The sequence below is a fragment of the Folsomia candida genome, unplaced genomic scaffold (assembly GCF_002217175.1).
Source record: "Folsomia candida strain VU population unplaced genomic scaffold, ASM221717v1 Fcan01_Sc014, whole genome shotgun sequence".
Classification (NCBI taxonomy): Eukaryota; Metazoa; Arthropoda; class Collembola; order Entomobryomorpha; family Isotomidae; genus Folsomia; species Folsomia candida.
Window position 1 is genome coordinate 2,857,838 of NW_019091206.1, and position 13,524 is coordinate 2,871,361.

Sequence of the window (13,524 nt, forward strand, 5' to 3'; positions counted from 1 at the left end):
TGTGCGCATGAAGAGCTTAAACCAACGAACATGGTGGAATTGGAGTATGTCAAAAGTGGTTTTCACTTCCAGTTGTCCACTTAGAAAAATTGCAAGTCTTTCAAAAAACGGATTCAGAGAATGTTTGATAATAATGGTGGACACGCTGGATAATATGTAAGATATAAAAGTTTCAAGAATATACTGGGGCTCCTCAGACAGTTCTCAAAAATTTCGCTTGCTTCGCTTGGTTAAAAATTTCGCTGCATTAAGCGAACAAGCGAGGCAAATCTGACTGAACACTTTTCGCTTAATAAGTCGCTTGTGAATTTGCTCCAAAAATGAGACTGTGCGCGAATTTTAAAACCCCTGTGATTTAGTGAATCCCAAATTTGAGTAAGTTTTAGTAGTTTAAGTTAAATATTTAATTTGTTTTAATTTATATTCTAACTACGATGTCGCAAAAGTCCGCTAAAACACACCTTATCGAGGCCCTTGCTTGCAACGCAATCCTGGCGATGGAAACTGAAGAAGAGGAAATTGACGACATTATTGAAAACTTTGAGAACGATTTAAGTGCAGTGTTGTGCATTCGATATGCGACTTCTCGAACCATTAAAACTCCAAAATCTAAAGAGTGGATTTTTAGTGTCTTGCCAAATTATGCCGAAAGAGAGTTCAAGGAAAATTTAAGAGTGTCAAGGACAGACTTTGGTAGAATATTAAACATAATTTCTCCCTACGAAGGATTTTCAAACATCGGACCAGGGAAACAATTTCCAATTGCAATCCAATTAGCCGTCGCACTATTTCGATTCGGGGTGAACGGTACTGGGGCGTCTTATTCGAAACTGGCTCAAAAATTTGGAATTGGTAATGGAACAGTTGATGCTATCACCAAGAGAGTAATAAAGGTAAATATGAAAATTATATAATTATCATGCTTACAATAAAGTGTATGTTAAAGGGTTTTTATATTAAGAGGTGTTTTAAATCTTTCAGGCTATCGTATCAGTTGAAAAAGAATGGATTTACTGGCCTGATGAAACTGAACGCGAGAAATTGGCTGAATTATGCCCCCAGCTTCCAGGCTGTATCGGAATTGTTGACGGCTCCCACATTAATTTAGAGGAAGCTCCCATCAACGATCCCCAGTCTTATTTTTCACGTAAAATGAGATATTCCATTCACCTACAAGGGATTTGTGACGCAGGTGTGCATATTATACTTTAACCATTGCCTATTTTTATCAAATGTTGTACATATATTCTGGTATTTCGATTTTTGCAGAGTTGCGATTGAGACATATTTTAGTTGGATACCCAGGATCAGTACACGATGCGCGAGTGTTTGCAAATTGTGATATTGCGAAACACCCTGAAAATTATTTTAACCTAGGGCAATGGATAGCCGGCGATTCAGCCTACAAACTTCAGCCGTACTTGATTACCACGCTTCGGACTAATGCAGTTATTGGAACACAAAAAGAAAGAGGTGCATCTCAGTAGTACTACTAATCGGTTTCGATTGTAAAATTAATATTTACTTATTACAATGCAGATAAGTTCAACAAAGTGTTTTGCAACTTCCGTGTCAAAATTGAACAAGTGTATGGGGGTCTAAAAGAAATTTTCACGAGTCTGAAGGAGCTAAGGATGCAAATTAACTTTCAAGATGGCCATCAATATGCTGTACAATGGATTACAGCTTGTTGCGTGCTATACAACATCATTTTGGAGTCTCTTGACGAATATCCGGTCACAGACGAAATGCTAGGTGATGAGAATGATCAGGTCAATCCCCGAAATGGGAACCTCCGACCGTCAGCTATTGAAAAACGGGATGAAATATTTAATTATGTTCAGAGCCGATAAATATCATTTCATAATTAATAAATATACGATAATTCTTAATCTAGAAAGCACATCAGTTTGTCAATTACTAGATTTTTTATTTGTCACAAATTATTGCCAAATATTTATGAAGCATATTTTGCGAGTTCTAGTTTAAGTTTACGCTCTTCGTTCTTCAATCTTTGTTCCTCCAAAGCCATCTTTTTCATTTCGACTTCATGAAAAGTCTGGTTTTTTTGTCTCTCAATATCTAATTTACCGAGTTCAATTTCTTTTTTCAACAAAAAGTCTTCTTTCTGAAGGTCCAGGGCTTGCATATCCATTTTCTCCTTGCGATCGAAAGTTTCCTTTTCAAATTGTAAACGATGAACTGCAAGGTCAGATCGCTGCTTTGATGCTTCTGCCATCAATCCCATGCTCGTCATGACCGGAGGTTTTCTCTTCCGATTGACGGAGTCGAACGTTCCTGATTTTTGGACACTGGGAGCGGTCCCGACTTCGTCTAAAGTATTGTTTTCCGTTCCTATTTCCACCTCGATTTCTGAATGTGTAATACCATACTCCGTGATGTCTAACAACTCATCCTTGTCATTTCCTAAAGGGTCAGATGGTTCGGCGGCTGCACCGTCCTGTTGTTCGTCGTCGTATTCGCCTTGCGTTTCGTGAATGAATGGTGGATTCACACTCGCCCTTGTCCCGTAAATCTCGTCCAAAATGTCAAAAAGTGGACACTTTTTCAAAATATAATCTGCAATATTTATTAATATTCATATTATCCATGCATAAGTAATATTTGTGTATGAAATATGTATCAATTTAATCATGTACTTAAGAAGCACTCACCTCTTACATACTCCTTATCTACGATCCCCTCTCCGGTTTGATTCCTCCAGTTTATGATCGCGTCATAAGATTTCTTTAAGTTTTTAACAACATTTTTAATTTGCGTAGGAGTTACGTTTTCGAATTCAGAAGTTTGAATCTGCAGCCGTCCATAGTAAATAGAAGCAGTTGGCTTCTAAAAATGAATCAAATTGTTTAGTAGATAAGTAAATTGTACCAGTAATTTAATAATTTCACAAAATAGTAAATTCCTTACCTCAATTGACAATCCTGACTGTATAGTTTGCAGTAAATAATTCAGAATTACTTTTTTCTCTCGTTCCGTCCATTCCCGTCGAGATTGGGTTTCAGTGGGAGTGGTTTTCTTGCTGGCTTGCTTAGTGCTCTTCGTCTTTGCTTGTTTAGGTGGCATATTTGTTATTATTGTTGAACACTAATTTACTTTAACAAATTGTAGAATTAATTTATAACAACAAGAAAAACATCTGGCAACTAGCTGAAGAATAAGCGACACTAACTCTACTCTGGAGCCTCGCTTCCCCCGATTTTTGCTCGCTTATAATGGCGAGCTCTGATTGGTTGTTCGAGTGACGGTGATGATGCACCTTCGCTAATACAGGCGAAATTTCTAACCAAGCGAAACAAGCGAAATTTTTGAGAACTGTCTGAGGAGGCCCACTATAAATATTTTATGAGACAATAGCACTTACAATGTGTCCTATCAAAGTCGTCATATCAAGGGGGACAAGCTGTAGTGTTAGAGATCCGTAGAATGCAAGCTTTAGACGCAAGAAATTCTCGCCATTATGTACATACATACATACAGTGTGTAAATAAAATTTACCAGCCGGTTTTCTGGCCCGTTTTCATTCATTCAAACGGTTGTATCTCTTGTTGTTTTAAAATCCGACTTTTCACCACGAAAGCTCAAAGGTTAAGTTGTCAAATTCTACTTTCCGGATGAAGATACGATAATTAATGATGGAGGAATAAGATGTCATGCAAATTTCATGAAATTTGGGAGTGGACAAGAACACCGACTCATTCAGGAGAAACTATAAAACTTCCTTGGACCATAAAAGGCCTAGATTTACCACTATATGTCCTTCAATATATAATATGATGAAAGCTGGAATGCAGCAAAAAAAAGATGGTCTATGAAGAAAAATATACAGAGAAACAAAACTTGTAAAAACGGTTTTTAAGAATGAGAAGAAAATTATTCCTATAACCATTCAACATTTTCGAAAAATCGCTCATTCTTGAATAACTACCTTCAGACGTCCAAGAAAACTACTTTGGCACAAAACTATATTGATGATTCGAAGATATTTGCAACATTTTGAGAAAAATAATGAATAACAACAATGGGGGACACATCTAGTACTAGGCTATAACGTATAAATAACATTTAAATATTGCTTTGCATTTCATTGAATAATATTGACTCAAACTTAGATGGCTTTATATGCTGGACAATTTTCTTTACACACTGTAGGTACTTATGTAAATTTGTATTTATAGTTATGGTCTTTACTCAATACATACTCGAGTTCACTACAAGTATCTGTAGGCAAACAGAAGAGCAAGTAAACGACAATTTGATCAATAAATATTTCACCACGGTATAAGCTTCTGCACACAAGGTTACAATTGCATACATTTTATGCGCAAAACCTGTCAGAATTTGCATGAAATGCAAAGATGACTTTTGGCTTATCAATATTGTTTGAATTTCCCGTGTAATTCTCTTAGGTAAATACGTAATATCTACAAAATTCCCTTGGTCAAACTATTTCTTGTCTACGCTGTATGTACATAATATGGACACGGGTTCCGTAGACTGGAAAAAATAAGACATATTTTTAACCACTTTTTAACCAGGAAATATGAAAGGTCAAATATTATCACCAATAACATAAATATAAACAGGGTGATTTAAACATTATTTGGACTACCTGGTGAAAAATTGGTGGCCAATTTGGGACTTTAATCGATTATTGGCATTGTCCCTCACAAAATCCTTGTTAAAATGGTAAATGACGAATAAAATGATGACATCTAATGGAAATAAGTTAAAATCTGGTGTGCATTTTTTCAACAGGTTGCCTACTTTCCCTTCTGTTCTACCCTGTAATAAGTATATTGCATTCACCATATTTTTGCAATTTTTTGAAATTTTTTGAACTAAATTATCAAAATCTGTAAAAAATATTTTCTACCTACTTATAACAACACACTGTAGTATATACTTGCTGGATTGGATGACTCACCAGTGACGCACTACTGCTCCCAACAGGCTAGCTACTCATTCCCAACTTCTGTTGAAAGCAAAAATCTATTAGAAGAAAAAGTAACCCAACTCCGTTTTCATTTCAACTTTCCTCACCACATGATAAAGACACTGGTTGCTTTTTTCCGGCACAACAACGTTTACCGAGATGAGGGATAGATTTGTTGAATTTCAGGCTGTAAGTGAAATAAACAACTATAAATATGCAAATATTTAGGCTTTTTACATCAACACCGTGCATATTTAGTTGCAGCGATTAACTGACCAATTTGAGATCGAGCTGACCAGCTCTCCTCAAGATGGAGGAGAACTGGGAGATTTTTTCTTGAAGGTACGCTTTGTATAAAGTGTGGTCACGAAATGCCTTTACAAATGTGAACTATTATTCTATCTTTGTTTCATTGATTATTAAATATTTCAGTAAAATGATAAAAATTCATTACATAGAAGTATGTAAATTCAATTTTGTCTTTTTTCCTGCCGAGGCTGAGAACGTATCTGTCGCATCTCGCCTCAAACGATAACTCGCCAGGTTTGGACTTCACAGGACCACTCAAACCTTGACATCCTCATATCTCGAGAACCGTTGAAAATATCGAAAAAATTAAAGAGACCAAATCATCAATGACGGCGGTGTAGCACGACTTTTTGTATATGCGGAAACTACCAATTGAGTTTTTCCACTACAAAAGTGATTTTTAAACTGAATTTTCGCTCGTGTGTCTACATTATTTTGCCGATTCTGACCCAAAGCTCGAAATAAATAGTCAAAGGGAAACTACACATTTTGATGAAAGAATTATTCAAAAATGTTAAAAACTGAGGGAGTAATCCGATTTTGAAATTTCCATTTCATGCTTTTTTGTTAGCGGCGCAGACCATCTACTCCTATTTATACCCTGCTCATGCAATACGGTAGTGGTGTCGCAAGTGGCATGGGTGCTGACTATGAATCCTGTAGTCGTGGGTTCGAACCCTATGAGGGTTAAGTTTTTGCAAGTTGCTGTAGCATCTTTTTTAACTAATTTTCACCTCCTTCAAATTAAACAACTACTTTTATATAATTTATGAATTTATATTAAATACTCATATCGTAGCTGCGACTTTGTGAACTTGATTTTCACACTTTTCACATTTTTAGCCCGACCCTGGGCTTATGTACCCGTCATGTCCGTCTGTCCGTCCGTCTTGCGATAACTCTCTTCGAACTTATCCGATCGACTTGAAATTTTTACCATATTCATATTGGGCAAAGTTAGGAATCAAGTTCGAAGACGGGTATGATCGGTCCAGTAGTTGGCCGGTGGGGGCCATATTAGTGGTGTGGGTCAATGGTGCAGAAAATACAAAATAATTGTAGAAGGCTGAAATTTGGCGTAAAGGTAGCTAATGGCTTCTAATGAAAGAATATGAAGTGAAATTGACAAAATTTTCATCTGGAGGGACCCTAGTGGGTAACCCATACCGATTTCTGAAAGTCGTTTAATCAAGCTGAAATTTGGCAAGGAGGTCACTAATGACAGCAAGTGGTCGAATATAACTTTAAATTGGAAAAAATTCATTTGAGAGACCCTATGGGGTGACCCACACCGATTTTTCGAAGTCATGGGATCTATATTAAATTTGGTACATACAATGCTAATAACTTCTAGTGAAAGAGTATGAAGTAAAATTGGAAAAATTTTCATCTGCAGGGACCCTAGTGGGTGACCCATACCGATTTCCGAAAATCTTCTAATCGAGTTGAAATTTGGCAAGGAGGTCGCTAATGACGACTGATGAGAGAATTTCACTTTAAATTTGAAAATTTTACACTTTGAAGGCCCCTAAGGGGTGACTCATACCGATTTCATAAAATCGTACAATTGAGCTGAAATTCGGCATGACGGTTTCAATTAAGTTGTAAACTAGTAATATGATGTCAAACTACTGAATTTTTCAGTCGTTACATAAAAATCCCTGGGTCGGGCTCCGCAAAGCTGTACTGATAGGTTTTTCTAATTGTTTAAACAAAATTTATTTTGTTAATCCAATTTTGTAAATGATGTAAAAGCTAAATCCGTCTAACATTGACCTTCTGACTGGTTTGACCGCATCAAGTTAAAATTTTAGCATCTAGTGGACAAGTAAAAACCTGAAAATAAAATCGGACAAAAAAGCAAACCTGGCTTCGTCTAAACTACAAACTTTAAAACAAGATTTTAGTATTTCCATGTGGATTGAAAATAAATATGCTTATCGTACTACATTATATGCGAAAACTCCCCATCGTCGACCTATAGTAATTTCGTACTGCAATATCTTTATTCGTAAGTATTGCTTAGTATTCGTGAGTATTGCAGGAAAAATGATGAGGTGTGTCGCATCGACGATGGGGAGTTTTCGCATATCATGTAGAACGATAAGCATATTTATTTTCAATCCACATGGAAATACTAAAATCTTGTTTTAAAGTTTGTAGTTTAGACGAAGCCAGGTTTGCTTTTTTGTCCGATTTTATTGTAATGTGATTTTTGCCAATATCGTTATTTGCTAAGAAAGCTACAACATCTTAAATTAACTCAGGATTGTTTGTTTACCATGGTAAACATATTTCATGACCATTCTGTCTGCACACCACTAAATCGTAGATACAAGTTCCCATATTTAATACTAGTTGTATTTACGTAATTCATTATATGGAATATTTTGAAGATTGACGAGATTCGTGAAAAATTGGACAGGATTAAAAGTGATCTTGGAAGAATGTCAGAAATGCAGGAGCAAATATTGTCCTCACCACGAGAAGAAATTGGTAAGATTGCTTAGAGAAATTCGGTTGCATTTTACACCACTAATTTTGTAATGTAAATAAATATTAAATACGCAGAATTACAAAATAGCCTGCACAGCTTGATCCAGACAATTCAGAAATCTTCTTGTCGAATTAAGCAAACATTGACAGGTTTGTGTAGGGTGGTCACAAACTATATTTACAATATAAAACAATTTAGGAAATAGTTCATTGGTTGCATTTCAAGCGTAGTTACCAAACGAAATGGCCAATAGTACAGTAATTTAATTTATTTTTGAAAGTTCATAAAGATGTTGGTTTTTATCGTTTCACTTAAGGCTCAGTTTAAGTTTGAAAATGCAAAGAATTTTTTTTCAGCATCTAAGACTTAGCAGCTAATAATAGGGGAAGATACACTTTAAAAAAAATCTGGTGGTGACGACTCGTTGATAAGGGAAACCCCCACCAAATATCAAATCCTAGTCAAGTGCACACATCACATCCATAAGGGTGTCAATCGATCGGTATGGATGATACGATCATTTTGGTATATTATAGATTTTTGTGCGATAATAATTGGCTGTGAAACTCCTGAAAATCTGATATTTTGGAAATATTTTGAAAAATATAATTATGTAAAATATCTCCAAAATGTCAGTATTTCCGGAATTTTACAGCCAATTCTTATCGCACAAAAGTCTATAATATACCAAAATGATCGCATCATCCATACCGATCGATTGACACCCTTCTGAATGTGATGTGTGCACTTGACTAGGATTTGACATTTGGTGGGGGTTTCCCTTAATCAAGACTTATTATACGTTTCGTTACCATATGGCGAATAAATTTCTCGACTCAAATTGAACTACGGGGGCACTGCCACCGGTCAAACAAACAAAGTTTTTCACTCAACTTTTGAGAAATATTGGGCCTAAGACCCATGACTTTGGTAAGTGAAGCCTGATTTTGCAGTCAATCAATTATTTCTTCGTCAAGAACAATTTTAAGCTAAAATTCGGCTATTTTTGGCGTTTGTGCCACTCTATCGCAGGAGTGGTCATGCAGATGGGATAGAGACGCTTCATATGTCATACCTATGGGTCACAGGTACAATTATTTCCAAAAATTGAATACAAAACTGCATTCGTTTGACTGGTGGCAGTGACCCCGTATTTCGATTTTTTCATTAAAAAATGCATGTAATCAAGTTAGTAACTAAGTTGGAAATTATTTTTATATTCATGACTTCAACTGAGCCTTAATCAGGGATATATTCCAGAATTGTTTGGAATTGTAATGGTAAAGATTTCATTCAGCCCTGTATAAAAGTAAGTGCATACTTTCTGTCCACGTTCATATGAGCCTTGAGATATGTGTGAACACACCATCGTTCATTCTTGCCAATTGATGGCCTTCACTCCGGGGAAGGTAGAGCGATGGAGAGCGAAAGATCACCAATCCTCCATCTACGTATAGAATGATGCAGAGTGAAGGGGGATTTGACCAGAAATTTAGGGAATATGATGAAAAATGATGGAAATGACGGAGTAAAGGTAGATTTTGCTTGGGAAAAATAAGATTTTATGGGGCTGTGTGAGATTTTTATGGGGTAATATGAGATTGCTTTGGGACAAAGCGACACTAATAGAAAATGATGAAACGATCAGAGAGTTAAGGAATGGAATTGCAAAAAAGGATGGGAGAAACTGAAGGAAATGAAGGAACGAGTGATGAAAATGAATGAAGAGAATAAAATTGTTTTGTCATGAACGATGGGAGCAGGGTTGCAGAAATCTCATCTCACCTTCACAAATCTCATCTCACTGAGATATAATGAGAAATATGAGATATAGTGAGATCTGTGAGCATGCACTAGCGCCACCTAGGGGACGGGGTAATGAACTACAAGTTTATCTCATTATTTCTCATATTTCTCACTCAGCCCCAACTGAGATGATTGATATAAATCATTAAATCTCACTAAATCTCACCCGGTGATATATGTATACTTGCAACCCTGGATGGGAGCCAGCAATAAGACTTAAATGCTCTTCCGCCGCTGGACCGGTTTCACCAGTTCGCCCTTACAAAGTACATACATAACCCTGGATGGGAGTGAAGGAGATTTTTGTTTGAGTTAAAAATGAGTGATGATGAGTGAAGGAAAATTTTGTAGCCAGGTATGCGTGTGACTAAATCCAGTCCATAAGTAATTGCTGTGATATTGTCTCCATCAGAGTTCATGTGAATGTGGAAAGACAGTACATATCCCTAACAATTTTCTATAACACATATGTCGAGTATTTCCGTGATTCTCATAATTTTTAGAATCTGTTAATAGCAAAGCAATTTTTAAAATATTTACATCACTCAGAAATTCAACATTTCGTCGAAACCAATGAAAATCACGATTCGGAGACCATCAAGAAAATAAAGTTGCTACAAATTCAAGCACTGCACAAAAATCTTGCCAGTCTCGTCATAGAAAACATCGAACTTCAGGAAAAGCATAAGAATGACTTAAGAAGAAAAATTTCACGGCAGTTAGAAATTGGTTAGTTGATTTCTTTATGTATTTACCTTCCACCAAATACAGGGCGTCCCATATATAAGGAAACCATGTATTTAAGTTTTGGCTACAAAATCATGTAGACATCAGGAAAACGTAAACAGATTTATGTATGTGTGCATGTATGTATGTAGTAGCAAAGTGAGAAAAAATTCTAAAATATCAGATATTTCTTTTTTGTACTCGTTGTTGCGATATCCATCTATGATAAGAAAAAACACAATAATTTTATTCTTGCAAGTTTTATATGTAATTTATCCTGTAAAAACTGTTGGGACGCCCTGTATATGTCTTGCAATAAATAATTTACTACACTGCAAAAAATCCACTGTTAATCCAACTTAGTGGGAGGTTTGACACCAGTGGGTATTACTGGGTGATGATGAGGGTCACCCTCAGTGAAAAATATACATCAATGGTGTCCAATTAAAACAGTCGGAGTTTTCGCAGTGTATGTATCTAATAGTATGTACATATCTATTAAAACGTGGTTATCCAGCTGGAGTAAGAAAAACTAGTAAAGACCTTGACGAGTTGTGGGACCAAGGAAATATTTCGCTATTTACTCAACAGGTACATAATCTTAAAAAAGTTTGTATGAACTCCGTCAGAGGAACTTAATCGTGTGAAATTTAATCAGATCTTGATGGATGAACAACAATTCCGCGAAATAGACGGTCGACACAAAGACCTTATCAAGTTGGAGGGATTAATTAAAGAAACGAACGGTCTGTTTGTGGACATTTCTAACATTACTGATGCACAGGTGCTAAAAATACTTGTCTGTCGTATGGTGTTCCCTTTCATATTAATATTACGAAATTGATTTCCAAGAGAGAATAATTTGATAAAAATTGGAGAAAATCGACAAAAATTAATTTTCTGAAAGAATTTCTTATGACATTAACTGACGCAACAGTTCATACTTCAAACATCTTATATTATACTTAACAGAATTGTCAATACGTGTATTCTATGGTAATTCTGTTAGGGCGAGATTCTTGACAATATTGAGTACAACGTGACCATTTCAGGAGACAAGATAGGCTCAGGAACGAGAGATGTCAGTAATGTTCGTGAACGTAGAAAACAACTTCGCAAGGTACATGTCCAAAAACTGAGATTGGGTTTTTATAAATATTGTAAATTTACATGTATTTACAGATAAAAATTCTGATGATGATGGTTTGCCTTGGAGTTGGAGCGGCTATCGGTGTGACAATCATGTTTACTGTGTTCGTGTAAAATGTGTGCATACTAGCAATGAAAAAGTATGCTTAGACAGACTCAGTAAGTACATACTTATTATTACGACCCATAAATTAATTTTGTTTGTTTGTAAGCCTTTATTCAGGTGTCAATAATTATCAGTTAATACAAACTGGTTTCCAAACCATGACACTTTGCAAATAATTCTTTAAATTTAAGCAGTAAAGCAACTAAAACTAATTAGATGTATTTACAAGTGTTTCCTCCACCATACGTATACATAATACGAATAGAATAATTTTAAAATAATTTTAAACCTGGGTCCTAATTGTATTGGATATCAACGCGACAGCAGTCCAGGTAGCAACAATATTAGATGACATGTAGACTGCAGTAGCATTAACCTGGGTCATTAAGTTCAAAGCTAGTTATTTTACAAATTAGATTTCGCAGATTAAATAAGAACAAATATTTGATCTCCAAAGAGTGGGAAGACATATACAAAGTTATGTATGTAACTTACTTCACCTCCGATGGTTATGCGGGTCTATTGAGTGCAACAGTTAGTGGTTGGTGGTATTAAGAGGGAGAGTCCATTTATCGGTGCTGAGGGTTTGTTAGTAGGTGGCTGCAGCACTGGTACAGAGATTAGCCGAAAAACGTCACCAAAACGGTCAGCCCGACCAGATTTCACTCACACTCGAACAACTGGCCTAAGTGGGATGTGTGGGAACTATTTTCAAATATGGGGGTGGCCTATGACGTCCGAAATTTTGATGGAAAAGTATATTCCAATGGAGAGAGAGATGGACGTGGTGGACAATGAGTGGACAATGATGATGTCATAATGATGACGTGATACAAAATAATGAGACTACATTGCTGCAATGCATGAAAATAACGAAGTGTGTGTGTTTTAATTAGTTAAGTTGATGGGTTAAATGATAAGCATAATGTCTTAAGGATGTGAACTCTAATCTACAGATATTACCTCTTCTGCGTCGTCTCTCTTCAATAATTATAATAATGCATGTATGCGGAATTATTAAAGGGATTTGAAATGTGGTAGCCTAGTTGAAATAATCTCTCCGTTATTTTAATAAATAAAAATAAAAGAAGTGTTTGCGATTGCAAAAGCAACATTTTTGAAAGTTCCCGAATATAAGTCACTTAATCAGTTATTCTTCACTACTCAGAAAATCACCCTTCATAATTTTGAAACCAAATAATAAACAATTTATATATATATATATATATCTATAGAGAAACTTTTTTTACACAGCGCATGTAAAAGTCAAATTATAGTTCTACACTAACAAGTCGTAAAAATTGAAAATATCAATCCAAAGGCAAAATACAGACGTGACAAAATTTCGATTATCATAGTTGCTATTATACAGTTTATAAAAATGCTTATAATTATTTTTAAAATTTTTAAATGTTTATCGCGAGATGTTTTTAAAGTTTTACAGTGTAAAGTCAAGTGGTCAACTGTGGCGTCGCAGTTAGAGGTACAAAGTGGGCAGCAGGCTGAAGTTATTATCTTATAGTTATTTAATTTTATGGAATATAACTCAATTCTGAGTTGGGCAATGAGACTATATATAGTAAATGGAAGTACGACTTATCTAAACTTAGACAGGTTGTTGTTCGTTTCTTTAACATGTCCGATCGGGAATTAGTATGGGAAAGCCAGAAAAATACAGTGCCACCTGTGTTCATTAATGAGGATCTGCCAGCTACACTAAAAAGGGACTTTGGCATACTGAGGAGAAGAGCCAAGGCTTTGAAGAATGACAAGGTCAGTGCGGAAATTAAATAATTGGAATAGTAAGTAAGTCAATTACCATAGACTCGCAGGTTCTATTTGTCAAAAATGGAAAGTTAGTGTCAAATGGACCAGAGGATGTAAATAACTCCAAGAAAGGGCTGAGACCAACCTGACTTCCGCCTGTGATTCGAACCCTAACCTGTCATCATTTTTCACCCCACAGCTCCGTCC

General features: G+C 35.8%; 2 protein-coding genes across 2 annotated transcripts; both read left to right on the forward strand.

Moving 5' to 3' along the window:
• The first annotated feature begins 434 nt into the window (after positions 1–434).
• On the forward strand, positions 435–1,853 carry LOC110856102 (protein ANTAGONIST OF LIKE HETEROCHROMATIN PROTEIN 1). Its single transcript, XM_022104544.1, has 4 exons — positions 435–893; positions 982–1,192; positions 1,270–1,473; positions 1,540–1,853. Exons 1-4 carry the CDS (start codon positions 435–437, stop codon positions 1,851–1,853), a joined length of 1,188 nt encoding a protein of 395 aa, XP_021960236.1.
• A 9,106-nt stretch (positions 1,854–10,959) lies between these two features.
• LOC110855826 (syntaxin-1B-like) lies at positions 10,960–11,558 on the forward strand. Its single transcript, XM_022104220.1, has 3 exons — positions 10,960–11,079; positions 11,305–11,415; positions 11,478–11,558. Exons 1-3 carry the CDS (start codon positions 10,960–10,962, stop codon positions 11,556–11,558), a joined length of 312 nt encoding a protein of 103 aa, XP_021959912.1.
• Positions 11,559–13,524: the final 1,966 nt, after the last annotated feature.